The sequence below is a fragment of the Pipistrellus hanaki genome (assembly GCF_964339955.1).
Source record: "Pipistrellus hanaki genome assembly, chromosome: 12".
NCBI lineage: Eukaryota > Metazoa > Chordata > Mammalia > Chiroptera > Vespertilionidae > Pipistrellus > Pipistrellus hanaki.
In genome coordinates, this window is record NC_140514.1 from 29101164 (window position 1) to 29121693 (window position 20530).

General features: G+C 32.4%; 1 protein-coding gene across 2 annotated transcripts in view; it reads right to left on the bottom strand.

Moving 5' to 3' along the window:
* FANCL (FA complementation group L) overlaps positions 1–20530 on the bottom strand; it is a 51525-nt gene that overhangs the window by 12298 nt on the left and 18697 nt on the right. For both annotated transcript variants that reach the window (XM_084900407.1, XM_084900408.1), the window contains 2 exons: positions 14748–14844; positions 9787–9855 (listed from right to left, as the gene is read on the bottom strand). In XM_084900407.1, coding sequence (XP_084756533.1) covers positions 9787–9855; positions 14748–14844 — 166 coding nt within the window. The remainder of the gene's footprint in view (positions 1–9786; positions 9856–14747; positions 14845–20530) is intronic.

A 20530-nucleotide genomic window follows, 5' to 3' on the forward strand; every position in this document is an offset into this window, starting at 1 on the left:
GATAGGTATCTGCCCACAAGGTCAAAAGAAACATATTCACTTTGTGTGCAGCCATTATATAATGTTCAAAAAAAGATGTAAGCATTTTCTATTTGGTCCATAGTTATCCTATATTGTAGATCATTACAAATAATTATTATAAAATGAGGCCAATTAGAAGGATATTCTAAGTAGATGTTGAGCAGGAAGCACCAGGAATATCTCTATCCAACTACACAATTACACTAACAGAATCAATCTGATGTACCTATTTTAAAACTCTGGAGTCTATTGGAGGGCTGTATCTTTGGTTAATTTCAGTTCTTAGACTGGCAGGAGGTACCCATCACCCAAGTCCCAGACCCATGATAGACAGTCCTGCACACACTCCAGAAGCAGTTTGCACACTGCTTGTTAAAGCCAAGATGGGCAAAAAGGACCTTGTATTTCAAACATCAGGGATCTGTGCTCTGATCACTAATTGCTACTTCTGATCTCAGAAGGGTAGACAGATTGTTGGCCATCATGGATGCACCTCTCCCCATTGTTGCAAGCCTCTCCCCCCTACCTGAAGTGACTTTTGGGGTATTTAAATAGCCAATCCCCTTTTAACTTATCTTTTCATTGTCCTCTTTTTTCTCTTTTTGGGAGGCAAACAGAGTAGATTATTCAAAAGCAACTGTATAAACAGGGAAAATCTGGAAGTCACTACGTGTGCCCAGGGAAAGGTTCAGCTCAGAAAGGACCAGAGAAGCCCGTAAGTTTACACCTCAGGCTGATCTTTGGCACAAAGACAAAAACAACAATGATAAAATAAATAACAAAAGCAGGGGATTTTGTTCTTTCTGCTCTGAGGAAAGAGGTGAACCTGATTTCTAGAGTTACTACATTATTAGATTAAAATTTCCAGCTTTCAACAAAAACAAAAAAAAAAATCACAAGGCATAAAAAGAAACAGGAAAGTATGGCCCTGATTCCCAGCGGGAAAAAATTTAACAGAAACTGTCCCTAAAAAAGGACTTGATAGTAAATCTAACAGAGGATTTAGGACAACTGTCTTAAGTATGCTTAAAAAAGTAAAGATGTGGGAAATGTCAGGAAAATGATGTATGAACAAAATGGAAATACCAATAAAGAGAAAGCAAGCCTAAAAGAAAGCCAAAAAGTTACAACAATGGAACTGAAAACTTCACTAACAATATTCAAAGGCGGATCTGAGCAGGCAAAAGAAAGAATTTGCAAGCTTAGATATAGGGCAATGGGAAATACCAAATCTGAGGAACAGAAAGAAAAAAGATTGAAAACTGTGAACAAAGCCTAAGGAGCCAGTGGAATACTGTCAAGAGGACTAACACATGCATTGTGGGGTCCCAGAAGAACAAAAGTGGCAGAGAGGATATTTGAAGAAAAAGATGATGGGGGAAAAATGCACAAATTTGATGAAATACTTGAATATAAACATCTAAGATGTGAAGTTAAATCATATAATTTTTAAAAATCAAGCCAATTAAAAAAACTAGCTTAGCTTTTATTCCATTTAGGTCACACTGAAAAAAAGATGCTATCCTTGACAAAAAAAAAAGAAAAAAAAAAGTTGGTTATACCTAATTTTTCATGACTCACTAAAAACAACAAAATAAGAAAATAAATGGTCACAAAAATCTTTACTTCAATTACGGTCAAGACTATAAGAGAATAGCAGCATGCTGCTGGCTACCATCCTATAAAAGTAGTTCACCTGCTCACAATGCACACATCTAAATCTACAAAACTCAACTAACTTTGATAATCTCAGAAATCAATTGAAATTATAATAGTCATACCAACTGCCTACTAAACACATTTAGTTACATATACCGTAGGCATATCAAAATCCTCAAATTCCAGACTCCACTTGCCTCTACACCCTTTCTTCCTGCACTCTCTGTCTCACTCAGCAGCACTGGCAGCTAACCCAGTCACCCATACCAGCAGCACTGGGAGCAATCCCTGAGACCTCATGCCCAATCAATCATCCAGTTATATCAATATAACACGTGAAATTTTCTCACTCTCTTTTTCTCTTACCTGGCAACCATTAAGCTAGAACAAACACTACTTCCTACATGGAGATACATAGCCTCTATCACCTTCCTTCACTATAGTCTTGACATAGTCACTTAGAACCCTCCTCTATGCTAACAGAGTGACCTATTAAAAAACAAACAAACAAACAAAACAAAAAATCACGCACAAAAAAAAACAAACACACACACACACACACACTCATGTTTTGTTGAAATCTAATCCAGAGAGGTGTTTTGAGAGGAGAAAAGGGAGTTGGGTAGTGGGGGGGGAGGCCATACTAAAAAGTTATAATACATCTTGGCATCTTAAGAAATCTCAGAAGTCCTAAATCAAGAAATAACAGAATCTAAATCTATAATTTCATGAATTTATTAAATCATAGAGTCTTTCTTCACCTTAGCCCTATTTTAAAAAATATATAAACTTTCATTGATTTCAGAGAGGAAGGAAGAGGAGAGGAAGATAGAAACATCAATGATGAGAATCACCAATCAGCTGCCTCCTGCACGCCCCTCACTGGGGCTCGAGCCCGCAACCTGGGCATGTCCCCTTGACCAGACTTGAACCTGGGACCCCCAGTCCACAGGCTGACTATCTACTGAGCCAAATTGCCCAGGGCACCTTATCCCTATTAGTAGCCAAAATCAAACCAAACAGAAAAACACTTTGAGAAATACTATTATAAAACAAGATTCTGACCCTGTCACACTTCCATATAACCCAAAGGCTTTGAGGATAAAGGCCAAGCTCATGAGAATTAGTATAGCAGAGCTGGCTTAACTCTAGCAAAAGTTCCAGTCCACGGAGTACCAAGTGAGGTATAATTCATGCATTATCTCCTACAATTGCATGCCTTTGTTCTTTGACTAACACAGTTCTCTCCTGAAGTACCATCTCTCCTCCCAACCCTAATGTCTCATTCCTTAAGACTCACTGAGCTTAAGTAATATCTTATTAGAAAACTTGCTTGACCACATCAGGCTAGATTATATGCCTCTTTTTCATCTTATCAAAACAACTCACCATATTGCTCAACATATTTAACTGAAATTATCTTTTTAAATGCCTCTCTCCTTATCAGATTGAGGGTTACTCCTGAAAACCTAACTTAGGGTTTTGGAAGCCTGTCTAATTCACTGTAATATCCTTAGGATCCTGCTCAGTGTTCCCTATATAGTAGATAAAAAATGTCTGCTGCATTTAAATTGTTTCCTACTGCAAACTATTGCTTCTTGCTTTTCTGTTTGTGTACTTTAAAAGTTAACTATTAAGAGAAGACTTGACCATGACAGCTATATAATGTTATCCAATAAAGCACTGAAGTTAAAGTCCCTAGCAGAGTCCCTAGATAAAGTCCCTAGCAGACCTTGGTGAGTCAGCTCCCTTACCTAATTTCTAGGGATGTCCAAAGTACCCTGATACCCACGATAACCCCTACCAAATCACACAAGAGGGCAGGAAAATAAACCAGAGCATTTATACTTTTGTCCCTTGCCTCTAGTTGAAAATGTGAAACTCCATTCATATTTAGCATACTTATTTAAAATTTCGATCTCATGTCTCTTTCACTAGAGGCCATTGGTGAAAGCTATGAAAAAAATTAACGTGTTCATTATAATTTAAACAAACAAAGTAAAAACTACACATGTAGGACTATATAAAAAGAGGATTAAAGCTACTAGGTAAGGAAGAAGAGTGGATTAAATGTAAACATCTAATTTCACTCTCTCCCAACACTCACTATTACTAAAACTATGTTGTTGCTTTTTTCCTTTCCAATTGATTGATCAATTGACTGACAGATAAAATTAGATCATGAACTAATTTGGCTTATTTTAAGAATGGAAGATTGGTTTAACATTAGGAAATCAAACTATATAATTTATCCTATTAGGTAATGAAGAAAAATAATTTTATTACCTTAATATAGAGAATGTGTTTGATAAAATTCAACTTTCATTTATAACACTCTTAGCAAACTAGAAATAGAAATAGAATAAAATAAAATCTGTAAATTATTAATAAAGAATTTAAGTACAAGAAATATATAGCAAAATATAACTATGATATCAAAAACCTAAATAAATGCAGAGATAACCAGTTCCTAGACTGTGAACATATCAGTTCTTAATTTGGTGGATAAGTGAAAACCCAATTGTAACTAAAAGCTTAAATGATTCTAAGAATTATCTGGAAAAATAAATGCACAGAATTACTAATGTTTGAAAAACATATATTTTGGTAAATGATGAGTACAATTTCAAAACTATTGTTTCTCATAATTGAAGATACGTTATTGAAAAAAAAAAGGCAATTAATAGGTCATTGAATCTATTAGGTCACTTTGCTACTTTTTCTACCATATCATCTAATCTCAATAATGAATTAAATTTATTTGTTTTGATCGCTGGATGCCTTTTTATCCATTTCATTGTAGCAACAATCAGATTACCAGGAAGACAAAAGCATATTTAATTAAACCAACTTAAGAGTGAACAAAAGTCCAGTACTACGAGTTATCTAACAAACACAGCAAAGAGAAAAAGGGTAAGAAAGATAATCCATTAGGTCAGAAAAGGAGTACTTCCACAGGATTCTTACAGTGGATAGTGAGGGATTTCCCCCCCCCTTCTGACATTCTTTTTGTTTTAAATCAAATTTATTTTTCTTAACATCTCTGTGAAAGAGGAAAAGTTCATTATTCCACATACATATGAACTAAGATAAAGGGCAGTCATGTGACTTGTTTGAAATTATACAATTAAATCAATGGCTGAACTGTAAACAGAACCCAGGATATCCAACTGCTAGTCTGCTGCTCTAACTAATGGATCATGCTCCCTGCTATGTAATAAGACTGTTTCCTTTAATTACAAATTCTTCATTCTCCACCAGATTATCAGCCAGAGGCTTTATCATTAGTTTTGCTCTTCTTGCATTCATGGCATTATTCCAAAAAATATGAGATTTTCATGTTAAAAATATAAAGACCACTGCTTACTGTCGAATACCAAATCTGAAAATTCCAACCACCCTGGCAAGAATACTTCACCAAGCCTGTCCTGAATGGCACGTGTATAGATAGAACTTCAATTTTAACATCCATTTTGGGTTGGTCAGCGACTTGGAGAAAATCATTTTTTAAAAAAAATAGAATCATTGATATCAATGCACTTAAAATCTTACATTAGGGGATTCTATAGTCTCATTATATGATCTGTATGTAAAAGTCCAAAAGATAGCAGACTGTTAAAGACACATTTCGGAGTATTTGTCATGTTGGGAAGTAGGATAAGGTTAAAATCATGACATGTTCTTACGTTCTATACTGAAATCTATTTTAAAAATTTAATGGAGTAAACAAAGTAGCTATCTGAAAAGAGGTGTGCAGTCACTTGTCTTTGAGAAGCACTTTGTGCTTCTTTGGCACATAGCACAGCAGCAGTGGTAGCAGCAGCCTTGCCCTTGGTGCTGATTTCTTACTTCTCTAAATGTCTCCTCTGAGCCAGAATACACTGGCTGTTGCTGATCATGCTGTGAGACACCTGCACTGGCTACTAGGCTTGTCATGACGCACAAAACCCTACCATCTTCAGCTTGACATTGTGCAAGTTATAATTATTCATCCAAATGAATATGTCAGAGCAGCAGCAGCAGACCTCTCATCAGAGCAAGAGAAAAATACATCAAAACATTATCAACCCAGCAGGAAGACAGGGACCATAAGGAAAATTACCCATTTTTAATATGGATGCCACAAAGCCATGTCTATTATTTTACAAAAAGAAAGGAAAATAAAGATCTTCCAAGTTTAAAGTCCAGAAACACTGAATCCAACGGGAAAAAAATGTACAAAAGCAGAAAAGGAATGTTTGTTTGTTTTTTAAAATCAATTATCTGGAGCCTACTAACAGCCTCTTAAATGTTTGCTATTAGACTACAATAGTAGCATTTATTTTGGTTGAGAACCACAACTGTTTAAAACTTGTTTTTAAAAAAATAATTCTCACAAGCAGAATTGTTTCCAACAAGTCAATGGAAAAAAGTCAAAAACAGCAAACAAGGCTAATATTGCTTCTTACTTTCAAAACACATCACCAACACTCTTCTCATACCTAAAAGATTCAAGAGTTCATACCCGTGGTGACATCACCAAAATACTTACGATGTACAACTAGATTTTCAAAGAATAGATAGATATATTTTGAAAATGTTCTAAAGTCTAATGGCATGCATAAGTGAAAAATTGAAATCACTTTCTGATCTCCACAAATGAAGACGCCACATCCAAATGAGCATCTATAGAATAGGCAAGTGTAAATAGATTCCTCCCTCAGACTTAATAGTAAATAAATATGAAAAATACTTAACTAAATATGAAAAACGTATAACTTTTAGAACAATCTATAGAATATATTTTCAGAACAAGATATGCAAGATTTTTCAATTCAAGACCAAAAAAGTACAAATCACAAGAAAGAAATTGTTAAACTTCAGATTGACAAAACATATAATAAACAAAGTTAAAAGACATGCTTCAGGGAGAAGATACTAAAATTTCAAAATAATCAACAAGAATCAGTATCCAGAATATATAAGGAATGCTTATAATAAAAAAAAATTAAATAGACTCAGGGTATAAAAACGGTAATAATGATTTATCATTCCTAATAAGAATTAAGGTCAGAATAAAATCAGACTAAGATTTGGAAGGTCTTTGAAAATGTAGGAATTATTATGCATTACTGGGCAGGAGTATAAACTTATATAACCAATTTGGGTAGGCAATTGGCAGCATGTAGTAATCCCGGAGAGGCACAGTTCCCTACAACCCTGCCTTTTCACTACTAGGCATAGGCAGCACTAAAAGTCTCACATGTGTGCAAAGAAACATGTTAGGATGTCACTGCAGCAAAAAATTTAGTGAGAAATTGCAAACAACCTTATCAGCTGGGCAACAGATAAATTAACTGGTAGATTCATATAATGGAATGATATAAAGCATTTAAAATAAATGTGCCACATATGCATGGGTCATTGGTAAACCATTGTAAAAACCATTGTGAAAAATCAGACTGCAAATGTGATAGAAAATGGCATAAACAAATGTAGCAAAAATATGCATAGATAGCATTCACATCATTTCAGGGAAGTGGTTACCTCTCAAAAGGAAGAGAGGAAAAGGAAGAGGAAAGGAGGAAGGAAAAGGAGGGGTAAATCTTAGTTGTTCCAAAAACATTTTATTCCTAAGAGAGGACAGAAACAGGAAGAGATATATCTGTAGTGAATGTGACAAAATATTAACATCTGTCAAAACTGAGTTGTGGATAATAAGGTATCCAAATTTCTTTCTGTACTTTGCTACGGATTTTAGTATATTCTGTAACTTAAAAATTAATTTGTGACATTCCGATTACTACTAATTAATTCTATTTTCTTGGAGCTAATACAAAACAGAACATTTGTATGACCCAGTTAAATCTAAATTTTGAATTTAAATTAGTATTATAAACACTTCATACTTAATATCTAAGGCACTTGAACTAATGTTAAGATACAAAATTTAAAAAAAATTTCTTCAAAGATTTTTTTAGTCTAGTCTATTCACACATTAATGTTGCTAAAAGGCAAAACAAGGTAAGTGCATTTTTCTGTGGAGATGCAAACTTTTTTCACAGAATAAAATCTGCGGAAAACCTGTATAGTTATCTACATTTTTTTAAAAAAAAATGAAGAAACATCAAAAACATATTCTTCAAACTTGGGTTTTGATAAATACTGAAGTAAAATTTACAGATAGCATATCTGGAAAGAGTAATGCAATCTGGGTATAATGTTATTGCACTGTCTCACATTAAAAAAAGATAAAGCCTGGCTGGTGTTGCTCAGTGGTTAAATATCAACCCATGAACCAGGAGGCCATGTTTGGATTCCTGGTCAGGATATATGCCCAGGTAACAGGCTCGATCCCCAGTAGAGAGCATGCAGGAGGCAGCCAATAGATGAATCTCTCTCATCACTGATGTTTCTATCTCTCTTTTCCTCTCCTTTCCTCTCTGAAATGAATAAAAACATATTTTTAAAAATTAACAAAGATAAAGCTTACAGAGCCAAATAAACAATGTATATTAAAAAAAGCAAAGCTATACAATTCATATCTTTTTTTTTTAAGTCAACACACTATTTTCTATCCTATATAATAAAAGCCTAATATGCTAATGATATGCTAAAAATGCACACTGACCATTAGAGGTCAGTCAACCAGTCAACTAGTCTCTAGTATGTGCACTTACCACCAGGAGGCAGACCCTCCGACCCATAGGTTAGCTTATTGCTGGGGTCCGGTTGATCAATAGGGACTGAGGGAGGCGGGCCAGACATGCCCTGGAGCCCTCCTGTGATCCCTCCCTGGCTGGCCAACCTCCTGCATCCCTCCCCAGCCCCAATCATGCACCATGGGGTCCCTTGGCCTGGCCTGTGCCCTCTCGCAATCCAGGACCTCTTGGGGAATATCAGAGAGCCAGTTTTGGCTCAATCCCGTGGGCCAGGCAAAGGGACCCCACTGGTGCCTGAATTCCTGCACTGGGCCTCTACTATAATTATGATACATAACAGAATACCAAAAGCAAATCACATGGCTTTTCCTCTCCTTTATTTTGCTTTTTTCTCTATTCCCATTGAAAGGAGAAAGCCTTTTTTATGTTTCTAGAGAAAAAAAAAATGAGAAAAATAATTTTGAATATATTTTTACAAATGTAAAACCTTCATAAAACTATTTAAATGCTGTTAGGCGTTTTTTCAACGAAAAAAAACAACACTTCATATTCAGGACAATTGCTTTATATATTTCTAGCATAAATTTTCACTTGAATCTAACAAAATTTCCTAACAAAAAATATTTGTAAAATGTCACTAGGAATTTTGTTTTCTTTGCATAAGAACAGAAATGTGTGACACAATTTACCAATGAAAGAAGGGCCATGCCCATCATCACTAGGTTGTTCTTTGAACTTAACTGCTACTATTCTGCCAGGTCTTCAGAAACCATACATATAATGTTGATGATGATACTACTGAGAATCATATCTTATAACTATATAATGTTACAGTTTACAATGCACTTGTAAACGCATTATCTTATTAGATATCATCAATGTATTGAGAAATTCAATTGACAGGAGCAGGAGAAAGAATCTCCAATATTCTTTACTCAAAGTATGAATGTTTGGAAATACATACAAAAATAAAATTGTCTAGGCCCAAGGATGAATGCAGAAAAAACACTTAAAAACAATAAATAAATAAAAAAAGAGTTAAAAGGGAAAGGCTTATATTTTTAATCATAACTCATTCTCTTTTGAAGATTCTCTGATATTTTGTCAACAATGTTAAAAGATTTAACAGTCTGAAAAATGTCACCCAATTTTCTACTTACTGCTCACTGTTTTATAAACAGTGCTTTAGAATTTAAATTTAAAGCAAAATTTCTGTCAACAGAGCTTCTTCATGTTTGTCTAAACTGAAGCATAAAGATCTAAAGGCTGAATGGTGTATTTACGTGTGTGAGTGTATGTGTGTGCAGACAGAGAGAAAATGAATATTAACTACTAGGAGATATAAAAGATATACTCTAGAAGACCTGTTTATAAACAAATGCTTATAGAAAACTAAAAGAAAATCACTTTATAACCTATAATGGCCACATATAAATAAACAGAATATGCTTTTTTAATAATGTACCTGTGTAGTCCAGGAAACAGAAAATGGAATAGGAAAATCCACAAAACAATCTGGTGATTCCGCAGGGTACTATGAAAAAGCAAAAATATAGATTCATTTTACTTCTGTGTGACAATTTCACATGAGGTGTTTTAGAAAAATTGATTAGGAATAGTATTATTAATGCAAATGTATTATATATAAATATTTTGCTCTTACTGTTACAGATGTCAAGAACTGATTATAGCAGTTAAAATTATGTTCAAGGGATACAAAGTTTGATGATCTGGGGGGGAAAACACAATCAATTTTGATCAAGGAAGAATGAGTGAAGTCAGTGTTGGGTGAGCTGCTAATGTGATTGCGGGGGAAACCACCCTGTGCCTCTTATTTTAAAGTTTCTTATCTTTAAAACAAGAGGTCAAACTTATTGATATTAGTTTCCTTTCGGTGTAAAATTTAATCTCAAATAGCCTGCTATAATACTATTTGAAGAGGCAGTATCAGAATCAAGGAATGCATAAAAATACAAACAATTCTTAATTATAAAATAAATGTATTTTCCACAATTAAGCAATTACTTTTAGTAAGAAGATTTTTAAAAAGAATAAAATGCCTTCTTTATTAAGGAAAAACAAAAGTACTAGTTTTAAGCCAAAAAAAAAATTTTTTTCATGGTTGATAAACAGAAAATCAATTCTTCAACAGTATTCTACAAAAAGTGAAAGTCATTATGACAAATGGGTTTCTAAGTTAAAGACAAAATGTAGTTATTATTAAAATCAATTTTGTTATTAGAGAATTGTACTACATGATTTCTCTAAAATGCAATTCTGGATTTTTCAAAGTCACATGTAATTTTAAAAATACTCATTTCTTTCCATTAAAAAGCTAAATTTACTAAAATAAAATTAGTTTTAAGAAAACTTTCATTTGACAGACTTTAAAAAAAGTTTTAGATTCACTTTTTGCAGTTTATTTTTCACTACTTTGCTCAATAAAACAAAAAGGGACAAAATTTTCACTATCGTATTTACAAAATGCCATTGAAGTCAATGCTCTGAAATGAATTAACATTTAGTTATAATGATCTGTTGACCGGAAAGAAAACTTACTGTAAACTCTGACTAATGATATCTGGATATACAGAACCAATAACACAAAGACAAAAATACAGGAAATCATATAAATATAACTATGCTCTAATTTGGGAGGAAATTTAAGAAAGGTCAGGCTGAAATTAAAGAGGGAGCTCTAATTCAGACAATTAAGTATCAGATGATGTATTTAAGAGTATAACTGCTGTAATCACTGGAAAACCATTTGTATGCCATTTTTATTAGGCATGTGATTATATCAAAGTAAATAGGCAGACTTTAGTTTTCATTAGTTCTGCCAATTAATTTGCCTGATGTTGGACAAGTCAGTAAACTTCTGTTTTTAAGTAAAAATAATGCAAGTCACCTAAAAGGGTTATAAAATTTATTTTTCCTCCAAAATGTTAACAATCTGTAAAACTAATAATGCACATTTGAAACCTCCATGGGTCAAAAATGGAATATTTAGTTTGCTTTGGCATACTGTTATTTATCTCCCACTGATGCTGACAATGACCAATACCAACTCTCTAACTTAAATCATCAATCTGAGTAAGAGTATGAAGTTAATGAAATATTTATTGTATTTAGAATAGATAAACCAAGTAAAGCACCTATGAGTTTGGAAGTAATTAAATACTTATAACTCATTATGCTAAAAGAGAATATGATCTTTTTTTTAAGTAGGACTTAGTAGAATAAATGCTATGTATGTACACTGACATAGAAATCTAGCAAGTGAACAAAAAAGCAGGCTATGCTAAATATAACATAATCTCACATACATAAATGTGGGATAGTTTCTGAGATAATATCTTCAAAATACATTTTATGTATAATTATTCAAACATCTAAACATAAATAAGACTGATCTATTTGCTTTCTATATATCTATTATAAATTAAATGCATATATCATGTGTGTTAATTATATTCCCATTTAAGATCAACTTTATTTACATAATAAATTTTATAAAACTGCACAGAACCTAAAAAGCACAAATTTATATACTTGTGGGTAATTTAACATGAATTATGAAGTAGTGTCCTAGATATTCAGAATTATTTGTATTATAGTACTAACTACAACATAGATAACTAAAAATATTATAAAATAACTATTAAAATTCAGAGTTTTCAGTAAGTAGGATAGGTCTATATAAAATCACCAAAGACTACCATAAGTTTCATTTTAGAAGTATAATTGACAATAAAAACTCCACATAAAGGAATATTAATTGAAAAATAAGTATAGCAATTGTTTTAAATTAAAATATAGTATAAAAATCTCAATTCAAATGATTCAGTCAAATCAATAAATATAAAATGATTCTAAAATTATAAAAGTGCATATTTTTGTCACATCCAATATTTAAATTCTAATATAGTTCTAAGAAAAAATTTAACCCAAACTGTTCTGTCATGTCATTGGACCATCTAAGAGGCTTCCCAAGTAAATGCATACAAATTGCAGATTTATAAAAATGTCCATCAGAGAGAGAATGTCCAGCCTCTGATATACACATGTGATTTGTTTTTTCAAATAGTTCTGATCTAGGCCAAAGGTGAAGAAGCACTAGGCTACTTATTTTCCTCAAGGAAAGAAAGTAATTACATCCCACAGTTCAGGATATACTATAAGTATTATGTAATGCCTAAAAATCACTTATAAAAAAAAAAAAAAAAAAAAAAAAAAACTTAACTATTTCCCTTACCATAGTTCTTTTTTATATATATTTATTTTTAATAGGAAGCATCTAGTTCTATTTTTTTGTGTGTGGGGGTTTCTGATACTATTTTCTTTGTGGGTTTTTGCAGATAGTAAGGGAAGGAGCAAAATTGGAAGTATGTATATCAGAATAAAAATACTTCAACTAATGAATTTCTTTACTATATACATAAAAAAAGTTTTGTATATTTACAAAACAAGCCTCTTATTAAGGTGTTATTTTTTGTTTTTAAATCAACTTGATCCTTTAAAACTTAGTCTGGATTAAGATTTTGCATTATGTACTTTTTTTTAACACATAAATATACCATTTTATTTATTTATTTTTATTGATTAAGGTATTACAAATGTGTCTTTGTACTTTAATACAGTTTCAGCTAATCGCTATTTTTAACTGACAATCCCAGATCCAAATATTCCTAGAAAAAAAATGACCATATCTAAAAAAGAACTTAGGTCTATCTCTATGAAAATGGAACTAAATGGACAATTAAAGACTCTAGTAAATCATACCAACATAAGATTCATTCAGTTCCACTGTCTTTTCAAAAACAAAAAAGCAAAAACAAACAAACAAACAAAAAAACACACACATTTGATTTTCTTCCTAATTCTTTCCCAACTCCAATAAAGCTTTCTATTCTCTCTTGCCAGGGCATCCATGATAGTGTTTCACAGCTATTGATACTGCAAAAATTGACAGTTGAAAAGATTCTCCAGAGAAATATTAAAAATGTCACCTTATCTACCTTGTGAAGACATAAGAAAAAGGGAAAAGACTAATAGCTACATACTCGCTCTCAATACTACCATTAACATCATTAACTAGAATTAATAATAACATCTTTGTAGGTATAGGTACAGGTGCAGACTTGAAGCATTATCCCTTCAGTAAGTAGAAATGCTTGCAAAAAGTAGGCTCTTAAAAAAACAAACAAACAAACAAACAAAAGAAACAAGTAAAGCTTTAAGGGAAATGACAGAACCCTTGCCACTGGCAGTATGTGTGACCTTTGGAAGAATAAGGACAGTTTTCTCCTTGGTTTTTAAAAAAAGCACAGCTTTAAAAATTAAAAGGGAAAATAATTTATTTTTATTTTAACTAAAATATCCATGTAACTTATTTTACAAATAAGATTTCTAGCCCACTCATATTTTTTAGGACTTATCACACGAGTCTTAAAATTATATATGCCTAAACATTCTGTATGTGAGAAAAGAGAGGGAATGAGTAATTTCTCAATTTGTCTGATATAGAGGCACTATAAGATATCAACTTTTCTGTGTCACCCAGTACAGCTTTATATATTAATTCTCTCTCATGGAAAGCTTAAATGCCAGGCACATTTTTAAAAAGGACAAACACAATTGATCTTTTCATCACTGCAATCTTCTGAAATAGAGTTGATTGATGACTCCTGGGAACAATAAAAAAAAGATGTCCTGGTTTTCTGAAATTCTTATGTTTCCCTAGTGATTACTAAATAAATGATTAATATGCTGAACTTGCTTATTCTACTTATTTCTCAAAATTCACAATCTAGAACTAAAAAATAAAGATGAAACAGCTATATTTTGTGCCAATAAATTAATGAATAGTTATAGATCACTAGCCTATAAAGGCCCTGTAAAGAGAGGCATAACCTTGGCAAATTCTTAAAATAACAGAAGTAAAAAAAAAAAAAAAATCAGCCAAAACAAACAATAAAAAATGCATGTATGTGTATGTCTGTGTATGGTGGTTGGGAGTGGGTCAGAAATAAGAACTACAAAGGTAATTCATAGTCAAGTTGAAGACAAAAGACCTTTAGTAGAACTTTACTTGGGATAATGGAAACTTCCAACTCTTTTCTGTATTGGATGTTACAAAAATAACATTTTGATACTTTAAAAGCTGCTGAATCTTACTGCAATATTTCTTTTTTATGAAGTCTATATTTTGATCACATTTGAACTATTTACAATAGTGACATGAAATTATATCTAGGCTTTTAGAAACCTGCTGAATTTTTCTTTGAGGTTTTCCAAAATAATTTTTTAAAGTACCATATGTACATATTCTAGAAGCAGCTGGCACTTCATTAGATTGAAAACATTAATAGAGGTCATTTCACGAAGCATTTCCTGACCACAATAACAGTTTAATAAAGCACATACCTTTGCTTTCAACTTGAGAGTGATTAGATGCTCTCTACCAGAAGCATCCTCAGCTTTTAACTTGATGGTACTGAAGGAGGAATCCACATATACAAGTCTGGTGAGAAGAAGAGAATAAAAAGTGATCACACTGGGGAGGACAGGACTGGGGGGAGGAGTGGAGAATGGTAGAATTGGAAATGAAAATATTTGCTATATTTCTATTAATCCATTGCAAAATTAATCAGAAAGATTTCTGCATGCCAGCCCTTTATGCTGCTATATAGATTTACTGCCATTAATACACCAGCCTAGTGCTTAATGTAGTCATAGATCTCTGGATTATTTACAATGTGTGTCAAGGCTCATGCTGTGGTCAGTGAGCACTATGTTTCGGTTTTCCATCACTGGAACCTCTGGCACACACAGCATGTTCCTGTCAGCTTCTACTTATGTACACATTAAACTTCCTGTCAAAGTCTTTGATCCATTTCTGTAGTTTTATACGGTATGAGACTCTTATGCTTCCTTTATTTGTTTTCTCCATGATGAACTTTTCCTTTATTATCAATAATGCTACTATACAAAAATCTGGCCGATATTAGTTCATACTTAAATTGATCCTCTAAGGAAAATGCTGCGTGAGCACAGGTATAGCCTGATCTCCTAACAATAAATTTTCTTTTTCTGCGACATATAGTTTCTGACACTTAACCTGGGCATGCATTCAAGATGACTAATATTTTAAACATATAGGACAAGCGTAGTTGTTTTGGCTTTAAGTTGCTCTAAATGTATGAATTTTCTGCAACGGAAACCAATACCCTTTGAAATATATCATTCTGTAAAACTATGGTCCCTTGAGTAGCATAAGCTACTGCCAAAAATGTTCAAATTTAGTAGTATATTTACTAGTGAACTGGGCATGTGGATATTTTTTGACATTTTTACAATACTATTCTCTTGTGAAGATAAAAAGTAGCCTAAGAGCATTGCACAACTTATCACCCAGACTGCTGGTAAGACCCATTAGAGGTCAGCACTAACATTAGCCTTCTCACCCAGGAAACATTTTTTTAACATCACTGTGTGCTGCTTAGTCACTGGCCTGGTATAAGAGTGAAAGTGGGTCCATTTCAAAAATAATGGGCAATAAAGTTGTGGAACACTATTTGTAATAAAAAATAGATTTAAATCTAAAAAAGGTGCATATCTTCAACAACAAACTAAAAGATAAGATAGTCTTTATCAGCAGAAGAATGTTTATCATAATCTATAAAAAGTCTAGGGTCTTAGAAAAAAACGATTCCAGAAAAAATGTTTACTTACACAAAAATATCAATGATATACATAAATGTTTAATCACTAATTTCTTTCAGCTATATCTACAAGTACCTCAAATTCCCCTACCCCCAAAAATATAGAATATGAGACTTTATCACACATTTTATCAATATAACTCTAAGTTCAGATATATGGGCACATCACTTTGAAAGCATTAACACTTCAGATTCAAGATGCTGATATAGCACATAATTTATTTATATCCTCTCTTTACTCACTAAAAAATAATTTTTAAGATGTAGATAAATCCATAGTTATAAAAAGAATAAGAAGGAAATAGCATCAACTAAAGCAAATTTTATAAAAATAAAAAGTGGTTTGAAGAACACTGGGTGACAAACACATTAAAACAAACAAACAAACAAACAAAAAACAACAACAACAAAAAACAGAAAAAGAAGATCCAGGGAGCAAGATAGCTGGCAAAGGAAGGAAAGGAGAAAGTCTATAGAATAGAGAGAATAGAGGGTATGATATATATGAGGAGAAATTAAGGGAATGTTTAATAATAAAAAAAAGGAAACCAAAAAGGAAAAGGAAAATTTTAATCTAAATTATAAACAATGAAGCTATGTTAAAATTGTAATTGTTCTACCATTAACTTTTTAATGAAAAATATCAAACTGCTTACTAATTCCAATTTTGAAAATCCAAGAATAAACAAAGCTAAAAGAATTGTAGCTACAGAAATGAATGTAAATATATTTAACCACTATAAGAGGTGACAAAAATAGACAAGTAGAATGGGGAAAGAAATGAGGAGAGAAGATTCGGACCACTAAAACTTATAATTGCTAATTTGAGAGTAAAAGATACATATCATTAATTAAATGGACATGAAAGAAGTTTAAGGAATATTAAATCTAATTGAAAAATAAAAGAATAGTAAAGAAAGGAGGGAGATGGTGGTATAGGAACTAAACCCTCTTTAATTATAGTTATCACTATGTAATTCTTAAAATTAATAATCAAGCAATTTTGAATTTAGGCATATCATTGAAAAATATGGAAGTTGTAAGGATAAATATTTCAGAGTATTTGCCTCAGAGAATAAGACTGGAGTTTTAAAAAATGGTGTGGGGAAAGGCTGCTGCTTTTCTTTATGAGCCTTAAATCATTTATAACCATGATGAATATATCCCTATAGACTAGAGAATAAGAAGGGTGGGGAGAGAAAAGAAACAACTATATCACCAACTAGTCCTTTTTGTATTTCACATTGCTGCTCCTCATCCAGATGTTCTTAGACAGAAATAAAAGTTCTAGTCTTTTGTTTCCAGTCACACAAACAAAAGATTATCATCGTTCCATAAAGTTGAAGACATGGAGATAAAACATTAGATAAAAATGTCATGCTCAAAATATGGTTGTGCAGTTAAAATGGTAAGATTAATTTTGTTAAACTTTAAGAAGTCAAGTAAAACAATAAAAACATTTATAACTTTAGGTTACTCTCAGCCTAGTCGTTTGAAATTATACATTTTACCCATGTCGATTTCTTTCTACTTTGTTTCAGGAACAGGGAGAAATCTCATGATTATTAACACCTTGAGTAGATGTGACCTACACTGCTACATGACCTCCACTATTTCTTTTAATTTTCTCCTTTTGGTAATAGAATCCCTGCCTCTATAGCACCCCTAACTACACCAAGATTTAGCAGGGCACACTCCATTCAGCTAGCAATCCTTCCCAGCTGCCCTTGGGTATCAGCCTATCACTAAATTTTAGACTGATAATAAAAGTGATTGATATGTGCACCTTTTGAATTATTTTTATTGACAAAATATTGCCTTACCCTCTCCAGTGCCCCTCTCACTCTCCCTTCCTTTAGACTAGATCTGAGCAATATAAGCCAGCAAAGACCATTCAGACAAGAACAACTCTCTTATTGCCACTCTGACCACTGAAGCAATCAGCAACAATGGAGGTATTCCACATCTGCACTGTCCAAAACAACAGATCCTCGTGACATGTGGCTACGAAAAATTTTAAATATAGTTGTTATAGACACTGAAATTTTAATGTAGTTTAAATATAAATGCCAATACCCATATGTGGATAGTAGCTACTACACTGAACAATTAAGCAACAGTAGATAGTTGAGAAACAAATCAAAGAAACCTGGGTTCTTGGATGACCTTGTGGGACAGTGCCACCTGTATTCACTGCTGACCATCTGCCTACCTCTGAGCTGTTAATGAGATTACTAAAATTCTATCTTGTTTGAAATATTGAGGATTTGGGGTTCTCTTTGTTAATAGCAGTTTAACTTGTACCCTAACTAAAAGAACATATTTCTATCCATTCACAATAGGAAAGAATATCTTAGTGTTTGGTCTATAAAAAAAAGATATTATAGAGGGGAGAACAGTGATAAGCTCTTAGAAATAATTTTTAAAAATCATTCTTAAAAAAGTCTATTTTAAACGATCTACTTTATTGTTATGGTGAGTATCTTGATTTAAACAACATGGAATAATTTTTACTCATTTAAATAAGGTAAATAATTCACTTTAATAATAAATTTTAAAAACCTTCATCATTGGAATGCTCAATATTTTTTAAAGTTGTGAAATCACATTTAAGATAAGGAGTTTGGGTATTATTACTTAGCTAGGCACATTCAAAATTGACTAAAAATATAAAACATATATAAAATCTAAAGAAATAAAATATACCTTTGGCACTTTACTTTGTATTTATCACTTGCTGCATTTCTTTGTAAATATGCTTGCAATAAGTAAAAAGGCACTAAACTTGGCAGTTAAGTTTTATAACACTTAAAAAGGATACTTCAGCTCAGGGAGATTTTTGTTGTTCTTGTTAGTAGCTGAATGTTATCAGTAGAGCAGCAGAAGGAATGTGCTTGAAATAGTGTACCTATTTTGACCAAAAGCCTAAGTTACATAGTTTTTCTTTTATTTAAATATCTAGGTATATTTACATAGTAATAACATCAAAAGGTAGACTGAAGACCTTCATGGTTTAATAAAGCATCAAAGTTTCTATTTTTACCACTACACTCAAGTTTAAGCATTAACACTTCAAACCTACATTTCAAAAAGCAACCTCCCTAATTGGTGTCTTTACTTCCTGTCTTTTCTGTACATCAACCTATCCTGCCTTCCATGACTACATTAATCTACCTAAGTAACTCCTTGCTCAAAAATACTCAATGAGCCTTCATCAACTACATAGAAAGAATCCTTAGTCTAGCATTAAGACCCGTCAGTCTCGCCCTCATATTAATTCTCTTATGTGAGTGAATGATTTACTCAAAAGTTCAAAAATTGTTCATTTCCATCATTACAGCCTTGCCTCCACCAAAACCTCCCTTTTAAGTCTTTCTACATTCCTTCCATTCTTATCCCAAAACCCACCTTCTCTACAAACCTTTTTAAATGATTTGTAACTCAAAAGGACCTCACCTTTCTTAAAACTCTCACATTGCTGCTTTTCATGTAAGTTTATTGCTTTTTTTATAAAGAATATAAAAGTTTTACCCTTCTGTATATGTACCAGTGCTCTATGTATTAAATGAACATGGAAAAGCTATTCAGACCGGTTCATGTTTATGCTTCACATGTGTGTAGTAAACAACTGAATGCACATTCTGTTTACATTAGATACTATCAACACAACCAATTTAGAAAAACAAAATTTTTCACTATTAGATAATTTGCAGTTATTCAATGATTTGGATATGAATGAGGAAAAACATTCTTATAAAGGTAATTTGTTAACATCTATATTCTTTTGCATTTTATAACAAAAGTTATGACTGGTTATAATTAAATCACAACACTAATTAAATCTCTGTAAAACTCATATACAGTCTGACATTTTTGAGTGATCTAGTGTCTCAACAACTTTATAGAAACTTTAGTCAGGGATTAATTGAGTCACATAACATGTTTCTTTTCAACACTCATTATTAGTTTCAAACTAAAAATGAAGGAAATGTGGCTCTTAGGGAAGTTACATTACTTGACCGAGGTCAAACAGCTGATCAGTCAGAATTAAAGTCCTGGTCCAGTTATTGAAATTAATTTAGTATAAACAAGTATTCCATTTACTCCAATATGTTATGAAGTTCTTTGAAATTCATTGAGAATTATAGAACATAATTCCACTGGATAAATTTACTGGATCAAATCCATTACTAAAATAATAGGCTTAATTAAAAATCTAACTTAATATACGTTGAGATATGAGAACAATCCTTCAGTGGTACAACAAATTAGATAAAATTCAGCTCTTTCCCAAGACAAATCTGAAAGGCCAAATACCTGAATTCTACTCACTCTGATAAGTAATATGCTATAAAAATGATAAAACCATCATATCACTTCCCCATTTAATCTCTGAATTATCTGGGGTTATGTGACTATTAAAACAACTATAAGATATGCTATAAATAAGGTGACTATGAATTTCTTCCAAACTGGGACACTTCT